General features: G+C 55.8%; 2 protein-coding genes across 10 annotated transcripts; both read left to right on the plus strand.

Annotated features, from left to right (window-relative positions):
• Positions 1–150: 150 nt before the first annotated feature.
• On the plus strand, positions 151–9,764 carry ATG9A (autophagy related 9A). 9 transcript variants are annotated; one of them, XM_068544404.1, is made up of 16 exons: positions 151–331; positions 1,307–1,364; positions 1,782–1,913; positions 2,035–2,078; positions 2,932–2,996; positions 3,795–3,956; positions 4,148–4,289; positions 4,529–5,277; positions 5,358–5,511; positions 5,617–5,796; positions 6,200–6,448; positions 6,650–6,828; positions 6,930–7,047; positions 7,839–8,061; positions 8,259–8,404; positions 8,691–9,764. In XM_068544404.1, exons 3-16 carry the CDS (start codon positions 1,811–1,813, stop codon positions 8,694–8,696), a joined length of 2,520 nt encoding a protein of 839 aa, XP_068400505.1. In that variant the 5' UTR covers positions 151–331; positions 1,307–1,364; positions 1,782–1,810; the 3' UTR covers positions 8,697–9,764. The 9 variants fall into 9 exon arrangements, with proteins under 9 accessions (XP_068400505.1, XP_068400506.1, XP_068400503.1 ...); XM_068544405.1 differs by having other exon boundaries at positions 1,310–1,364; XM_068544402.1 differs by having other exon boundaries at positions 151–320.
• Positions 9,765–10,148: 384 nt separating this feature from the next.
• Positions 10,149–17,424, plus strand: ABCB6 (ATP binding cassette subfamily B member 6 (LAN blood group)). Its single transcript, XM_068544412.1, has 19 exons — positions 10,149–10,991; positions 11,316–11,453; positions 11,713–11,899; positions 12,095–12,196; positions 12,364–12,547; positions 13,159–13,280; positions 13,805–13,914; positions 14,097–14,162; positions 14,335–14,460; positions 14,617–14,693; positions 14,782–14,845; positions 14,957–15,042; positions 15,255–15,312; positions 15,528–15,632; positions 16,062–16,236; positions 16,380–16,492; positions 16,734–16,828; positions 16,900–16,968; positions 17,162–17,424. The coding sequence occupies exons 1-19, from the start codon at positions 10,443–10,445 to the stop codon at positions 17,268–17,270; spliced, it is 2,535 nt and encodes an 844-aa protein (XP_068400513.1). The 5' UTR covers positions 10,149–10,442; the 3' UTR covers positions 17,271–17,424.

Here is a 17,424-nt window from a genome sequence, read left to right on the forward strand (position 1 = left end):
GCCCGCACCCGAACCCCGCCCCACGTAGAGCGCACAATTGGTCCCCTGACTTCCAAGGCCCGCCTCTAGCCTTTAGTCCCGCCCTAGACGCCGAGATTGGCCGTCGTGTCTCCACCCACCATGTTCATTGGTCAGGCTAACTGCGGGTGACAGTGAGTGGCAGACGCCGGGCCTACTGCTCCGGGTCGGGCTGAGCCCAGTGGAGCCGACGGAGCCCCTGGAATCACCCGGGTCGCCGTCCCTGAGGTGAAACGCGAGACCGGATACCGAAATCTCACGGCCCGGGTCGGGCCTGGCCAGGGGTGCCCTCGGAGCCCTAAGTGAGCTCGCGGCGAGTAACCGGGAAAGGGGCGCCGCGGGCGGGGCGGGGGCGCGCAGCCGGAATGTTTTGACAGCGGGGGCGCGCGGACTGGGGCGCGCGCGAGCGACGGGGCCGCGCACAGGGTTGTCCGCTGTTGGGAGCCGAGCCCTTTGCCGGTGGCCGGGCGATCTGGGGGCGCGCTGGGCTCGGGTCGTGGCAGCTGGGTGTAGGGAGGCAACCCAGCCCACCTGCGGGTATCGGCTGTCGGACTGGATCGATTCCTCCCACGTTCGCAGGAACCCCTGAGCCCAGGCCCGGCTGGCAGGGGCTCTATGGGCCCTGGGTCTACACTGACCCAGTAAGTGGTGAGTTCCCTGAGGGCTTGGTCAGCTTAGGACCCAGGGTTCTCACTAACCCAGGGAATCCCACCGGGGCCTGGCTGGGCAGGGCTCCACAGCCTCGGGGTCTGCACTGACTGGTTGAGTGCCACCTAGATCATGCCTGGCTCCAGGACCAAGGCAACCCACAGTTCACCCAGGATCTGGGTCTACACCGACCCAATCAGTATATCCCATCCAGGAACTTTGCCTGCCTGCTGGGCCTTTAGGGCTAGGGAAGCAAGGGAAGGAGTTGACCAGAAAGGTCCTCTTTAGAAAAAGACTCTCTTCTTGGCTTTTGGGTTTGGGGCTTTGTGGACCCTGAACGGTCCATCTAATTTCTGAGGCTGAAGTGGGGCCATGGAGAAACAGTCCAGCCCTGTACAGACTCAGTCTCCACAGGTTCATTAAGCCACTTCTTGGGACCCTAGAGTTGAATGAGTGGCCGTGTATAATACAACCAGAGGAAGTACGCATAGCCCTAGGCTGGAAGGGTGCCTCTTTCCTACTGCAGCCTCCCTGCCCCTTGCTTGGCCGCCCCTGAGTGTGGGGCAGGGGCGGGTGGTAGGGTTGGGTTTATTTCTGTTCCCACTCCCCACTCTCCGGGGCCTGACACCTTCTCCTCCAGCAGCTGCAGAGCCAGGGCATCGAGGGCTGGAGTGGAGCAGACACTGCCCATGGAGCTGGTAGGGCCATGTGCTTATCTCAAACCTCTGTTTACAAAGTGCTTCCAAACTGCTAGTCTCTTGGGAGACCAAGGTTTCTCTAGGAGGGGAGGGGGAGGACGCCTTCTCTCCAGTGAATAGAAGATGAAGCAGACCCCGCACAGGGCCAGAGTCTGCCTTCAGGCCAGCAAGGCCTCGGTAGACACTCAATAAAGGCTCTGGGAATGACTGACCTCATTGGTCAGTGAGGGCCTCCCAAGCCCTGAGCTTGCTGCTCTCCTTGGGTTACTGCTCTTTCTCTGCCTTTGATCCAAGAAGACTGGTAGTGGAGACCAAGCCCAGGATTCCTTCTCACTCATTTCTGGTCTAGTAGGCGGGGGAGAAGATGAACAGCACCAGGGGTCTGAACCTGGGTCTCTCCTTCCTCATTACCCCCAGGTGGACAAGGTGGACAGGGGGCGGTGGTGATGGCGCAGTTTGACACTGAATACCAGCGCCTAGAGGCCTCCTACAGCGATTCACCCCCCGGGGAGGAGGACCTGTTGGTGCATGTCCCTGAGGGGAGCAAGTGTGAGTTCTTGGACATGACGGCCAGAGCTGGGGCTTGGGGGGAGAATTGGTGGAGGATCACTGAGGGAGCAGGGGCTTCCACTTCTTCAGGGCTCTGACATCTCTGCTCCTGTACCCACAGCACCTTGGCACCACATCGAAAACCTTGACCTCTTCTTCTCTCGAATATCCTTTGTGTCTCTGTGTTGGAGCTCTGGGACCGTTAGCCCCTCTCTAAGCCAGGCCCCTGATGAGAAGTCGGTGTGGGTTTGGCTCTAATCCTTTTCAGGCACCTTGAGCCTGAAAGAGGCTAGAGAAATAATGATCATTATAAATAATGATACCTCACATTTATCAAGAGCTACGTGCCTTGCATTTTGTAGTGTTAGTTTATAAGGAACCTCTCTCTCTAAGGGTGATTCTCCTTTTTGATGGTATGCTAATAACCATAATAATTAATGTCATTTGACTTATTCTGTGTCAGTTCTGTGTTAAATACTTTATATGCACTATCTCAGACCTAATAATCCTATGAGGCAGGTGCTATTATTCCCAACACACCACTACAGACAAAAGCTTAGAGAGGTTAAGTAACTTGGCCAAAGTCACACAGCTTGAAAGTCATGGAGCCAGGACTTCAGCTCAGGTATGTGACACCAAAGTCTGTACTTTTTTTTTTTTTTTTTTTAATTTTTTTTATGCTGTGTTGGGTCTTCATTTCTGCGTGGGCTTTCTCTAGTTGTGGCAACCAGGGGCTACTCTTTGTTGCGGTGCACGTACTTCTCATTGTGGTGGCTTCTCTTGTTGCGGAGCACGGGCTCTAGGAGCGTGGGCTTCAGTAGTTGTGGCTCACGGGCTCTAGAGCGCAGGCTCAGTAGTTGTGGCGCACGGGCTTAGTTCCATGTGGGATCTTCCCGGACCAGGGATCGAACTCATGTCCCCTGCATTGGCAGGCAGATTCTTAACCACTGCGCCACCAGGGAAGTCCCTGTGCTCTTAATTGCTGTCTATACAGACCACTTTTTCTTAACAATTACACGTTTATAATCTACACCAGAAGAATGGCTTCACTTGTATGCTCATCGGGGAGATCTTTGAGCTCATGTAAGTATAAGAAGGGATGGACGATGTGGCGAAGGAATACATTTCAGTGTTCCCTCTCTTTGAGCTCAACGCCTGGCCCAAACCGCCAATGCAAGTCAGTCCTAGGCTCAAAACTCTGCAAACATTTATAGTTTAAGGACTGGGTGTGACACCATTTTACAGCCTTATCTTTTTAAATCTCGCTTATAAGGAAAGCTTTCCAAGGCCTATCTCTTCCACAAAGAGAAGTCAGACTTGATCATTTCATCAGAGCTCTAGTGGAATGGGCATGGTTCAGGCAGGAGGTGTCAGAGATGCCAGCCACTTACTTGAGAAAAATGTCTCTGTTCTGCCCTGGTTGCACCTTAGGCCTGCTGCTGAGTAGAGAGCCTGCTAGGAGGAAGGAGCCATATGGCTTTGCCAAATGTCAAGGGGTTGGGAAACCTTCCCTCCGTAAGCAAAGAGTTCAGATCCGCAAAGGGCTTCTAACTACCATCTCAAAAGGAAGTCAGGTACTGGGGACCACAGACCACAATTTAAGACCTTTGAAAGAGTCCAGCGAGTGGCGGCAGAGATTACTATGAGGTAGAAAAGCAGGCTGATTCTGTGGTGCCTGAAGCTAAGAGCAAAAAATAAGAGCTGGCTTGGGTCTCCTGGGGCCAAGCAGTAGAGAGAGCCCACAGGGAGTTCTCCAGCCCATTTCCCCAGAAGCTGCTCCCTAATCTTGGTCTGGGGCTTCCAGACTCTTCCTTTTTCCCATGTTATTTCACTGGTATCTCTCTGACTCTCGGACTGTGCCCTCTCTTCCCAACTCCCCAGGCAGTTCCTCTTTGTGGTTGCCTTCACCACCTTCCTGGTCAGCTGTGTGGACTACGACATCCTATTTGCCAACAAGATGGTGAACCACAGTCTTCACCCTACCGAGCCTGTCAAGGTTACTCTGCCAGATGCCTTTCTGCCTGCCCAAGTCTGTAGTGCCAGGTAAGTGCTGCAGTTCAGAGGGCACCAGAGCCTGTTGTTCAGCTAGCAGGTGGGGAGTGGAGTGGAGTGTGAGGCAGTAACATTCCCCAGAACACAGGCTCAGGCTCAGCCTCTCCAAATCCTTCAGGACAGCAGCATGTCTGCCAAGGCTCCTCAAGGGCCACTCCTCCTCCCCTTCTTTTCCCCACCAGGATTCAGGAAAATGGCTCCCTTATCACCATCCTCGTCATTGCTGGTGTCTTCTGGGTTCACCGGCTCATCAAGTTCATCTATAACATTTGCTGCTACTGGGAGATCCACTCCTTCTACCTGCATGCTCTGCGCATCCCCATGGTGAGACTGGGAAGTTGGGCAGTTACAACCACAGGCCAGGACGTCTTCTGCAGCTTGGGAAGGGGGGGGGGGGCGGTTGTATTCCCGGGCATCAGGCAGCCTCACCTGTCCTTGGCAGATCAAGGAGCATCCGGTTAAAGGCTCCACTCAGAGGACCCCTGAGCCTCACAGCTCATGCAGGGCAAGGGGCCGAGGCAACCACCCCACCTTCCATCCCTCGTCTCTTCCCCACCCCATAGTCTGCACTTCCATACTGCACGTGGCAAGAAGTACAGGCCCGGATTGTGCAGACCCAGAAGGAGCACCAGATCTGCATCCACAAGCGTGAGCTAACAGAGCTGGACATCTACCATCGCATCCTCCGTTTCCAGAACTACATGGTGGCACTGGTTAACAAATCCCTCCTGCCTCTGCGCTTCCGCCTGCCCGGTCTCGGGGAGGTTGTCTTCTTCACTCGGGGCCTCAAGTACAACTTCGAGCTGATCCTCTTTTGGGGACCTGGCTCTCTGTTTCTCAATGAATGGAGCCTCAAGGCTGAGTACAAACGTGGGGGACAACGGCTTGAGCTGGCCCAGCGTCTCAGCAACCGCATCCTGTGGATTGGCATCGCCAACTTCCTGCTGTGCCCCCTCATCCTCATCTGGCAGATCCTCTATGCCTTTTTCAGTTACGCCGAGGTGCTGAAGCGGGAGCCAGGGGCCCTGGGAGCACGTTGCTGGTCGCTCTACGGCCGCTGCTACCTTCGCCACTTCAACGAGCTGGAGCACGAGCTACAGTCCCGCCTCAACCGAGGCTACAAGCCTGCATCCAAGTACATGAATTGCTTCTTGTCACCTCTGCTGACACTGCTGGCCAAGAACTGCGCCTTCTTTGCTGGCTCCATCCTGGCCGTACTTATTGCCCTCACCATCTACGACGAAGACGTGTTGGCTGTGGAACACGTCCTCACCACTGTCACGCTCCTGGGGGTCACCGTGACCGTGTGCAGGTGGGCCAGGGGAGCAGGTGGGAGCAAGCCAACTAGCATTCCCGGGGGCTTATGTCTCACCATGACCCTGATCCCACTAGGTCCTTTATTCCGGACCAGCACATGGTGTTCTGCCCTGAGCAGCTGCTCCGCGTGATCCTCGCTCACATCCACTACATGCCTGACCACTGGCAGGGTAATGCCCACCGCTCGCAGACCCGGGACGAGTTTGCCCAGCTCTTCCAGTACAAGGCAGTGAGTGGAGTTGGAGTTAGGGCCTGCTAGAGACTGGCTGATAGCCCGGTGGCGAGGTCTGGGCTCTCTCCTGCTCTCTTGTGACCCTGATCCCTTCCCTTTTAGGTGTTCATCTTGGAGGAGTTACTGAGCCCCATTGTCACACCCCTCATCCTCATCTTCTGCCTGCGCCCACGGGCCCTGGAGATTATAGACTTCTTCCGCAATTTCACCGTGGAGGTCGTTGGTGTTGGAGATACCTGCTCCTTCGCTCAGATGGACGTTCGCCAGCATGGGCACCCCCAGGTATTAGGAAAGGAAGGAGGCAGTTGGCCAGAGGTGATGCTGGCATATACAGTGTCTTTGGGCAAACTGCAAAAAGGCACCCTTCTGAGCCAACAGATCACAAAAAGGCAGCCCTGCCTTGGGGCAACCCTGTACCAGGGCACACACTGCTTTGTAAACAGGAGCCTGGGCTCGATTATAGCCTTAAACTTGCACCCTTGGCCAAGCTCCCCGAAAGGCACAAACCAAGCAGCTAGCCCGGCATGTGGCCACTCATGGGGTGGGCACCAGGGCCCCTGGACAAGATACAACAGTGCATTGTGGTCTCTGTCCTCCAGGGGCAAGGCCTCCCCACTAGCAGGAAAGGTACAAAAACGGTTCCTGTAAGGGGACAGTCCTGTTCACTGCAGCCTCCCTTGTACAGTGGCTATCCGGTGGGCAGACGGAGGCCTCAGTGTACCAGCAAGCCGAGGATGGGAAGACAGAGTTGTCGCTCATGCACTTTGCCATCACCAACCCCGGCTGGCAGCCACCACGTGAGAGCACGGCCTTCCTAGGTTTCCTCAAGGAGCAAGTTCAGCGGGACGGAGCAGCTGCAGGCCTTGCCCAAGGGGGTCTGCTCCCGGAAAATGCCCTCTTTACGTCCATCCAGTCCTTACAATCTGAGTCTGAGGTGCGTTCCTAGGGACTGGGAGATGACAGGAAGAGTGGACTCCAGGAGCTGGGACATGGGACGTGCGCATGGGGCGGAAGGGCCTACCGGGTCAGTTTCCTTCTGTCCAGTCTGTGCCACTGGGTCCTAATATGCAGAATACTGGGGGACCCAGAGGCCTCCCTATGCCCTGAGAATTCTACCCACCCTTTTCTTTCATAGCCACTGAGCCTTATTGCAAATGTGGTAGCTGGCTCATCCTGCCGGGGCCCCCCACTGCCCAGAGACCTGCAGGGCTCCAGGCACAGGGCTGAAGTCGCCTCTGCCCTGCGCTCCTTCTCCCCTCTGCAGCCTGGTCAGGCTCCCACAGGCCGGGCTCCCAGCACCATGACAGGCTCTGGGTGAGTAGAGGTGGGCCATGAGAGGAGGGCATGGCAGTAGCCCCCAGCAATTTGTGTGGGTCTCAGAAATGTTGATGACTGCTGTCTGTGCTGGGGGGCAGGGTGGATGCCAGGACAGCCAGCTCCGGGAGCAGTGTGTGGGAAGGACAGCTGCAGAGCCTGGTGCTGTCGGAATATGCATCCACTGAGATGAGCCTGCATGCCCTCTATATGCACCAGGTGAGTGGGCTGGAAGGGGCAGGGTCGTAGAACCAAGGTGGCAGCTGAAAACAGAATAGAGGGTTTTAGATGTGGAGCAAGACCTGGGTTCAAATCTCTTCTCTGCCATTTACCTGCTCTGCAACCTCCATTCCCACATATATCCTCTTCCTATCCTTTTTAGCCTAGCTTACTTTCACCCAGGGCTTTTCCGCACTTGTGGTTTCCCCTGCCAAGAATCTACTTCCCTGACATATCCACAGGACTCCCTCCTTCTCATTCAAGTATGCTCTTTCTTTCCCCATGAGACCACCTCTGGCCACCCTGAGTAAAAACCTCCCTTGCCTTCCCTCCTGAACCTTCCTGTTCTGTTTTTCTCTCCATAGCATTTAGCACCATGTGACATTGTATTTTTCCCTAATTTATTTGTTTATTATCTATCCTTCCCCACTTCACCCAAGTATATAAGCCCCACAGGAGTTGGAATTTTTGTCTATTTTGTTCACTGCTGTATCCCTAGCACCTAAAAGAGTTCCTGGCACTTAGATTCACAACCAATTTGTTCCAGAATCAAATGACTGGGGAAAATGAGAGCTATTACAATCTATGCACAGGCTTGTTCCAGGGATCTGCTGAGAATTTAACCTGTAAGATATCATGTGTATGTTACACATTATTAACACATCAGATACTCTGGGTCAGTGATTCTAGGCGAGGCAGTATAAATGGGAACTGGTCGATACCATGGTGGAGGGTAGCTATTTCAGACAGATATTCTTCTGTCCCCAACTAATGAATCCCCCACTTCTCAGCTCCACAAGCAGCAGGCCCAGGCTGAACCTGAGCGGCATGTGTGGCACCGCCGGGAGAGTGATGAGAGTGGGGAGAGTGCCCCCGAAGAGGGGGGAGAGGGTGCCCGGGGCCCCCAGCCTATCCCCCGCTCCGCCAGCTATCCCTGTGCTGCACCCCGGCCTGGAGCTCCTGAGACCACTGCCCTGCAGGGGGGCTTCCAGAGGCGCTACGGAGGCATCACAGGTATCCACTGGGAAGGACACAGAGTCTTCAGGGAAGGGTGGTCCTTCTGGGGCCTCTAGGGGACGAAAGAAGTCAGAGGGACCAGACCCAAGGAGACTAATCCCTCCCCCGCACCTCCACCTACCCCCAAAAGCCCCAGAACCCTTCTCCTCGTTCCTGTTTGTGTTCATTCTAAGAGTATGTACTTGTATCTTTAGATCCTGGAACAGTGCCCCGGGCTCCCTCTCACTTCTCTCGGCTGCCCCTTGGAGGATGGGCTGAAGATGGGCAGTCAGCATCAAGGCACCCAGAGCCCGTGCCTGAAGAGGGCTCAGAGGATGAGCTTCCCCCTCAGGTGCACAAGGTAAGGGCTTCAAGACCCAAAAACAACTGCCAGAAGCAGTAACTTCCAGGCTGAGGTCAAAGCTTCTCATGTGAAGGGAGGTGGGCCTCTCGGGCAGAGATACTGCAATTTCCCCACCAAAGTACACTTCCTTTTCTTCCCTCACCTGCTGTGAAATCCAGGACTTGATTTTTCCTTTGCTTACCTCCTCAAGAATCAAGTTTTCCGTTTCCTTTATCTCCAGGCTTCTGCTGTGTAAGCAGATAGCTGAAGACTATCTCCATTACCAACCCTTTTCTCTCCACAGGTATAGACGAGGCTGAGGAGGGTCCCTATGCCCCAGGATGGAGGCCACCGTTGCCCTGCCATCCCATCCGCCTGCCATGGAGGGCTCCTCTGAGTGTTGCCTGGCCCCACGTGTGTGGTGTTTGTGTGTCTGTGCCTGGCCAAGGAAGGTGCCAATGCTGGGCTCGCCACAGCCCCAGGAGAGAGATTGGGGGCCTAGGAACCAGGGCACACAGGACTCTAGCCTCAGCCCCAGGACACCCCTTGGCTCAGAGTGTGGTGCTAGAAACTGGTCCCCAGCCCAGCCCCAGTACTGCCACCTTTGCACCCACCCCTGCAAGTCTCCAGAGGACTGCCCACCATAGAAGCTGCCAAGCAGGGAGAACCTGTGCCAACTGTGGAGTGGGGAGGTGGGGCCTGGACCCTCAACCTCTGCAGCCTCCCTCCCCACACCCTGAACCGATGAGCAGCTCAGGCTGTGGCCCTTACCTCACCCCCAGTTCTCTCCCAGTGCTGCAGCCTGCTCACCTCTCCTCTGCTTCCTGCACATCACTGGCATGTGTGCCACTTACTCCTGTTCTGTTCACTTGTTCCCCTTCTGTTCAGCTTTTGCTTTGTCTTGGTGTGGCGGCTTTAGCTCCTAGCTCACCTCATGCTATCTTTTGACACTACGAAGGAAGTTTCTAAATTGCAAGAGCAGGATGGAAATTCTTTGCTGCCCTCTCCAACTTTTAGGATGGGCCCCCCGGGAGACTGAGGCCTTCCTGGCCCCTATTGCTGCTTATTGTACCCCCCCACCACCTGCACAGGGGATGGACAGGGCTGGAAGTGTGCCCTCGACTGGCTGTCTACCAGCAAGAGAGCTCTGGCCTACATCCCACTGTCCCTAGAGGGGGATGGAGGGGCGACAGGACGGCTTCGCTTTGGGCTGCCGCATTGCATGCCGGGACCCAGCTCCTTCCCTCCGCCCCACCCCTCGCCCAGCTGCGGTCCGCTGCGGGTGAGCGGTGAACTACGCTGCCCGAACTTACAGCGGAGTGGGGTGGGGACCGTGTACAGCTTGACAACCCTTAATAAAGAAGGGATTTTGACCAGGTCGCGGCTTGTTGTCTCGAGTGGCCAAGGTTCTGGGGGCAAGCGGGGTGTGGGGTGTGTGTGAACCACCCAGGTGGCTAGGGACCGGGTCGGCCCTGTGGGAAAGCTGGCCAATGCGATCGCTTGGATATACCGACCTAGTGGGCGAGCAGAGGGCAGCTTCCGATCCCTGGTTCCGTGGAGGTCAAGGACTCCGGCAGGACGTGCGGTCAGATTTCCCGCCCTGAGCACGTGACCATGCCGACTCCGCTGGTCTATTTTGCCTTCCCCAGCGTGCACCATTCCCCCGCCCCTTCGGAGACACTCGGCCAATGGGGCCCTGGGTAGGGGCTGGGAGCGGCCCTGGTGGGCGGGGCTGCTGCGGAAGAGAGTGGCTGGAGGCAGAGGCTGAACATTCCTGTGGGCCCAGACTTGGCCGGAGGGTCCCCGGCCGCGAGCTAGGGGCTGACGGCGGAGACGGCGTACGTGCCCGGCGTGAGTGCGTGGCGGCGGCGCGTGCGCGAAGCGAGTGGGTGGTGTGGCCAGGTCCACGTTCGTCCCTGCCCCGCGACCCCCGCGGCTTAGCGCCCCGAGGCTCCATGACCCGAGATACCCGGGATTCCGCGCCCCGCCCCGAGCGGCCGGTCCAGTTCTCCCGTTCCTCAGTCCCCTCAGCCTCGGCCTGCGGCCACGCATTGCCATGGTGACTGTGGGCAACTACTGTGAGGCCGAAGGACCCGCGGGTCCGGTCTGGGCGAAGGGTGGCCTCAGCCCCTGCTTCTTCTTCACACTTGTACCCTCGACGCTGATGGGCCTGGGGGCTCTGGCCTTGGTGCCGGTTCTTCCCTGCAAACGTCCGGAGCGGCCAGGTGGCGCTGACGCGGTGTCTTGGGCGGCCGGCCCTCGCGTAGCTCCCTACGTGCTGCAGCTGCTTCTGGCCACACTTCAGGTGGCGCTGCCCCTAGCCGGCCTGGTTGGCCGGGTGGGCACTGCCCAGGGTGCCCCACTGCCAGGCTACCTATTGCTGGCTTCTGTATTGGGAACTGTGGCCAGTGCCTGTGGCCTGGGGCTGCTTGTGGTGGAACGGAGCCAGGCACGGCAGAAGCTAGCAATGGGCGTCTGGGTCAAGTTCACGCACAGCCCGGGTCTCCTGCTTCTCTGGACTGTGGCTTTTGCAGCCGAGAACTTGGCCCTCGTGTCTTGGAACAGCCCACAGTGGTGGTGGGCAAGGGCGAACTTGAGCCAGCAGGTGAGTGACCTCGTGGGGGGAGGGGAAGCGTGGGTAGCGGGCGCTGGGAAGAAAGATGGCATGTCTGGTCACACTGGCTCCATGCTTTCGAATGCCTCTAAGAAAGGGAAGAAAGGAGGGGCCAGCGCTGCTGGGAGCTGATAGCCAGCTGGTGGGGAGTGGCTGTGCTGAGTCACTGTGGATTTTTTTTTAAAGCCTATTAGATGCTGGGCCCCTGAGGAGGACCTGGGTGTGTGCCCTACCCCAGTCCCCAGATGTGTTGTAAGTAGTAACAATGGGATTCTGGCCTTCGTTGATAGTCTCCCCACATATGTTTAATTCTAGGTTCAGTTTAGCCTGTGGGTGCTGCGGTATGTGGTCTCTGGAGGGCTTTTTGTCCTGGGGCTCTGGGCCCCTGGACTTCGTCCCCAGTCTTACACCTTGCGGGTCAATGAAGAGGATCAAGATGTAGACAGGAGCCAGGTACACCTCAGTTTCTGAAACTTCGGATCTATCTTAATTCCATTCTCTGTCATCATTTCTTCCCACCATAAAAACCCATTTCTTTCCTGAATCTCAGTTTGTGCCCTGTTAGCTTTTCTGACCCCATCAGGGATTGCTTGTTGGTCTGTTACCGTTACCGGGGAGCTGTAATCCCATACATTTTCCCTAGGGGGTTTCTGGCTAGTGCACTTCATTTTGATTTCTGAGCTTCCCTCCCCTATGCGTTTCACCATCCTAGGTTCAGTCAACAGAGGAGCCACCACGGTCTACCTGGCAAGACCTTGGCAGGAAACTCCGCCTACTGAGTGGCTACCTGTGGCCTCGGGGGAGTCCAGCTCTGCAGTTTGTTGTGCTCATCTGCCTGGGGCTCATGGGGCTGGACCGGGGACTGAACGTGTTGGTCCCCATCTTCTATAGGGACATAGGTGAGGGGGAGAAGGGTTGTCAGCTCAGCACTCTGGTCTTTCATTGGCCTGGTTGGTGCAGGGGACTAGCCTAGGGAAATGGGACAGAGTTGGGAGCTGGGTGGTCAGAAAGAGGCTGTGGCTGATTCCTGGGGCAGTTTCTCCTGAAGAGGGTTCTAGGGTCCATAAGTGGGCTCGGACTCTTTTTCTCCATAGTGAACTTGCTGACCCAGAAGGCACCTTGGAGCTCCTTGGTCTGGACTGTCATCATCTATGTCTTCCTCAAGTTCCTCCAGGGGGGTGGCACCGGCAGTACAGGTATGAGGGACTCTGCTCTCACCTTGGTTGGTATTGGCCCCTCTCCCTTCTCCCACAGGCGTCCCTCCCCCAGGCCCCTTGGTACTCTCAGACCTTTCACATCTTGCTGCTGGGATGACGTCATTAGGCTTCTCAGCCCTACCAAGGCCTCCCCTGGCTTCCCCCAGGCTTCGTGAGCAACCTGCGCACGTTCCTATGGATCCGGGTGCAGCAGTTCACCTCGCGGCAGGTGGAGCTGCGCCTCTTCTCCCACCTGCACGAGCTCTCACTGCACTGGCACCTGGGGCGCCGCACGGGGGAGGTGCTTCGGATCGTGGACCGGGGCACATCCAGTGTCACGGGGCTGCTCAGGTGCCAAGCCAATGGAAAGGAAGTGTGGGAGGGCGGGTCTGGAGAAGCAGGGGTGGCGGGGCTGTCAGGAGAACTGAGCCAGCTTGAGGAGCTGCTCCTCTGTTCTCTTTTTTTTTTTTAATGGTAAAATTAATGTACACGTGCTCTCGTAATAATTCAAATAAGGAAGACAGAGAGCAAATCTCTTTTGAATTCCGCTCACTTCTCCAGAGGTTCTCACTCCGTTCAGTATGTTGAGTTCTGCTTTTTTTTCCGTTTTTTTACATATATACATGCAGACTCACAGAATTAATGTGGTATCGTGGAGGTTTTTCCTAAAATGAATGGTGTCATGACGTAGATGTTATTCTCAGAATGGCCTTATTATCAAACTGTTAGGGAGATGTATTTTAACCCACACATGAAGATCTTCCTCATTCATTATAATTGATCCAGAGCATTCTATAATTTGGGCATTCTATGGCTTATTTCGCCATCTCCCTCTTAAGGGGCAATTCGGTTGATTCCAGTCTGTTGCTGTTGAAAACAAAACATTACGCTGAAACCCCCTAGGGAGAGTTGCTGGCTCCGAGCCCTTAAACCTTTCTTCGTTGCTTGACTTTACCTCCTAGCTACCTGGTGTTCAACATCATCCCCACGCTGGCCGACATCATCATTGGCATCATCTACTTCAGCATGTTCTTCAATGCCTGGTTTGGCCTCATTGTGTTCCTGTGCATGAGTCTTTACCTCGGTGAGTGCTGCTTGGTGAAACCACCTCCCTGAACTATCCACGGACTCCCTTGGGCATGAGCCCTGCCCCCGCCTCAGGTGACCCAGCTTTGGGAGGCTGTAGATCAGTGGACCCGCATAGCCTCCTGCTGCTCCCCAATGTGACGGGTGAGCCTCCTCTGCTGAGGGAACCTCAGCTCACCCTGGGTGGAGGGAGGGCTGGGGAAGGGCATCCTGGTCACATTAGATGCCCGCTTTGGATGCGAGTCAAGGACGAACCTCATTTTTGTAACAGGATGCAGCTTGCGTTCATTTGTTCACCACAACCGTTTTCACACAGGCTTTATGCAGCCTGCAATGAGGTCTTGGACACAGCCCCTTCCCTCAGGGAGCTTAAGACTCCCTCCCCTTTGGAATCTGGGTCCCTGGGCTGTAGCACAGGGTTAGTGCACATGTGACCGGCAGCAGACATGCACATGGTCTCCGCTGCTGGGAGTGACGTCTTGCTCTCTTCTTCTCCCTCTCCCTCCTCCTGTCACTCTCTAGCCCTGACCATTGTGGTCACTGAGTGGAGAACGAAGTTTCGACGTGCTATGAATACACAGGAGAATGCTACCCGGGCACGGGCTGTGGACTCTTTGCTAAACTTTGAGACGGTAACAGAGGCCTTGGTGGCAGTGTTGTGAGGCTCGGAGATGTGGAAGAGTGTGCCTGGGACCATCGGGGCTGATAAGCAGCTGGGGGGTGCGAGGTGTGCCGTTTACAATTAGGGAGGAGGGATGGGGAATTGAGCTGAAAGCTGTGGCCGTGTGGAACAGCGGTGGTTTGAATTCATCAGGTGAAGTATTACAATGCAGAGAGTTATGAAGTGGAACGCTATCGCGAGGCCATCATCAAATATCAGGTGAGGATGCTACTTTGAGGCCGACTGAGAGCAACAGCCTGGCCTTGTGGAATTGCCAGGACAGAGAGGAGTAAAATTTGGGCTGTGAGGTTGAAGGTGCCCAGGGCCAGGTTGGGATTTGGTGACTGTCAGCATGTATGTGATATTCCTTCCTCTCATGTCGTGGCCCCAGGGTTTGGAGTGGAAGTCAAGTGCTTCACTGGTTTTACTAAATCAGACCCAGAACGTGGTGATTGGACTTGGGCTCCTCTCTGGCTCCCTGCTTTGTGCATATTTTGTCAGTGAGCAGAAGCTACAGGTGAGGGAATTGTGCTGGGCCTGGGGATGAGGGGACCGGGGTCTTTGTTTAGGCCACCAGGTTCCTGGGTGGGAAGCAGGCAGGGTGATAGCCAGTGGGCAGGGTGAGAGCCCGCAGGCCTCCTGTGACTCTGTCCTCTTCCCTTGATGTCCACAGGTTGGGGACTTTGTGCTGTTTGGCACTTACATCATCCAGCTGTACATGCCCCTCAACTGGTTTGGCACCTACTACAGGTAATCTGACCCTGGCCCTCACCTGTTCAGGGTGCACTGTTATTTCTCCAGCTCCTCAGAGGAGCTCCAGCCAGCATTCTTCTTGCAGGATGATCCAGACCAACTTCATTGACATGGAGAACATGTTTGACCTGCTAAAAGAGGAGACAGAAGTGAGTGGGGAGACAGGAGCCGGGTTTGTAGGGAGCGGGAGCCTGCGTGGTGTTTTTCGTGTCTGGAGAATACCAGGCCTGTAATGGCACACATTGGTGGCACTCTCCCAGGTGAAGGACCTTCCTGGAGCAGGGCCCCTTCACTTTCAGAGGGGCCAGATTGAGTTTGAGAATGTGCACTTCAGCTACACCGATGGGTGAGCCCCTCCCCTTTCACTGTCCCCCAGCCCCCTTTTCCAGTGTCCATTTACACACTGCCTTCCTGCCCCTCCTCCCTGCTTCTCAGCCCACCACTACCTGGGAAGAGAGCCTGAGCAAGAGAGGGGCAGGGCCCAGTAGTGGCTCTAGTGTTGGAGGGGGCCCCTGGCAGTGCAGCAGGCCTGCTGAGCATGCCCTTCCTTCTTTGCAGGCGGGAGACCCTGCAGGATGTGTCCTTCACCGTGATGCCTGGACAGACACTGGCCCTGGTGAGAGGAGACCCAGCCGGTTGGCCCACACTCCTTGAGCTTCCCTTATTCTAGTGCCCGTGGTAGCTTGGGACCAAGGCTGTGGAGTTAGCCCTGTCATGCCAGGTTACTGGAGTGAATGTAGCAGCCTCCATGGACATTGGTGGCCTCTTGGAGAGAAAGATTTAAAAGCCGATGGGCCTTAGAATGTTTTCCCTTTGTTTCTCATGCAACAGGTGGGCCCATCAGGAGCAGGGAAGAGCACAATTTTGCGCCTGCTGTTTCGCTTCTATGACATCAGCTCTGGCTGCATCCGAATAGATGGGCAGAACATTTCACAGGTAAGGATGCTTGGGAGAAGACTGTAATTTAGGGGCCTGTGTGTGAAAGCATGGCAGGTGCTGGGCATCCAGGGAGTAGAGGAGGAGCTGTCACCCCTGCAGAAAGTTGGGCCGGGAGACCTCAGCCTTTCTAGCAGTAGACGACCTAGATAAGGAAAGTAGTCATGAGAATGAGTGGTATGGTGCTGTATGAGGCACAGAGATCTGCAGCAACCCAGGGAAGCAGGGAGAGAAAGTGTATTTATTTTCTCTTTATCGATGGGAAAACAGACTCAGATTAAGTGATTTGCCCGCACAGCTAGGGTTTGGGGAGGTGGAGGCAGGATTCTCACGCAGGGCCTCTCATCCCATGTGCTTCCCACCATCCCATCCTACCTTCCAGGCCTGGGTGGGTCTCACAGACCAGAACATATGGTCTTTTGGCCCCAGGTGACCCAGGTCTCTCTCCGGTCTCACATTGGAGTCGTGCCCCAGGACACTGTCCTCTTCAATGACACCATTGCCAACAATATCCGCTACGGCCGCATCACAGCTGGGAACGATGAGGTGAAGGCTGCGGCTCAGGCTGCAGGCATCCATGACACCATTACGGCTTTCGCTGAAGGTGAGCCTCCCCTGCAGAGTCCCCCTCCTGCCCAGTTCAGTCCCGTTACTCCCTCTGACCTCGGTTCCACCTCTTCCTTGCCCATCTGGTCACAGAAAACAAGTTTATTACTGTGACTTGAGGGAGGTGGGCAATTTCCACAGGGTACGATACGCAGGTGGGTGAGCGAGGACTGAAGCTGAGCGGTGGGGAGAAGCAGCGTGTCGCCATCGCTCGCACCATTCTCAAGGCTCCAGACATCGTTCTGCTGGACGAGGTGAGGGCCCTGAGTGCCTTCTCCCCTCCTTCCTCCCCAACCTGTGCCCCAGCCATTCCTGCTGGGCACTGTCTCCATCTAGGAGAGCCAGCACAAATCCATGTTTCACAGAAACACCTTGCAGTTTTCAAGTGCAAAACAAGGTTCTTTTTGATTCCTGAGGCTTTGGCCAGCAGCTTGCATCCTCCTCCCACTGGGGATTTGGGTGGCAGGGGCAGTTTTACCCAGTCCCTCTCTGTAGGCAACATCCGCGCTGGATACACCTAATGAGAGGGCCATCCAGGCTTCTCTGGCCAAAGTCTGCGCCAACCGCACCACCATCGTGGTGGCACACAGGTATGGGACGGGCAGCAGGCAGCGGGACCCACACTGGTGGTGTGGTAGGTGACTGATCTCTGACCTCTCAGGCTCTCCACTGTGGTTAGTGCTGACCAGATCCTCGTCATCAAGGATGGCTGCATTGTGGAGAGAGGACGGTAAGGGACACAGCAGGATGAATAGGGAAGGGCCTCTGAATTGAGGGCCCCAGGAAAAGGTTGTGGAAGCCCTTCCAGGGCTTTCTGGAAGGATCTCCCTCACCAGTTCCCTGTCATATCATAGACTAGTGGCAAGGACTCTTGGGGTAAAACTGATAGTTGGCTGGGACTTATGTTTTTCTCCTTGCCCCAGGCACGAGGCTCTGTTGTCCCGAGGCGGGGTGTATGCTGACATGTGGCAGTTGCAGCAGCAGGGACAAGAAGTCTCTGAAGACACCAAGCCCCAGACTAAGGCATGGTGACAAAAGTATCCTTCCCTCCCAAAGGATAACTGAGGGAAATAACACTGTATCCCTCTTCCCTGCCATATTTCATCCTGGTCTTGGTGCTAGCTATAGTGAAGGAAAGGGGCCTTTCAAAAAAGCACTTTTGGGGGAAATAAAAGTGTGGACTGTG

The sequence above is a fragment of the Eschrichtius robustus genome, chromosome 5 (assembly GCF_028021215.1).
Source record: "Eschrichtius robustus isolate mEscRob2 chromosome 5, mEscRob2.pri, whole genome shotgun sequence".
In the NCBI taxonomy this organism is placed as follows: Eukaryota; Metazoa; Chordata; class Mammalia; order Artiodactyla; family Eschrichtiidae; genus Eschrichtius; species Eschrichtius robustus.

Excerpts from the sequence above, each read along its gene's own strand:
- ATG9A (XM_068544404.1), top strand. The coding sequence starts at position 1,811 with ATGGCGCAGTTTGACACTGAATACCAGCGCCTAGAGGCCTCCTACAGC. Across the intron at positions 1,914-2,034 it reads TGTCCCTGAGGGGAGCAAGT|CACCTTGGCACCACATCGAA; the intron begins GTGAGTTCTTGG and ends CTGTACCCACAG. Across the intron at positions 4,290-4,528 it reads ATGCTCTGCGCATCCCCATG|TCTGCACTTCCATACTGCAC; the intron begins GTGAGACTGGGA and ends CCCACCCCATAG.
- ABCB6 (XM_068544412.1), top strand. The coding sequence starts at position 10,443 with ATGGTGACTGTGGGCAACTACTGTGAGGCCGAAGGACCCGCGGGTCCG. Across the intron at positions 14,846-14,956 it reads TGCTAAAAGAGGAGACAGAA|GTGAAGGACCTTCCTGGAGC; the intron begins GTGAGTGGGGAG and ends GCACTCTCCCAG. Across the intron at positions 16,493-16,733 it reads ACATCGTTCTGCTGGACGAG|GCAACATCCGCGCTGGATAC; the intron begins GTGAGGGCCCTG and ends CCCTCTCTGTAG.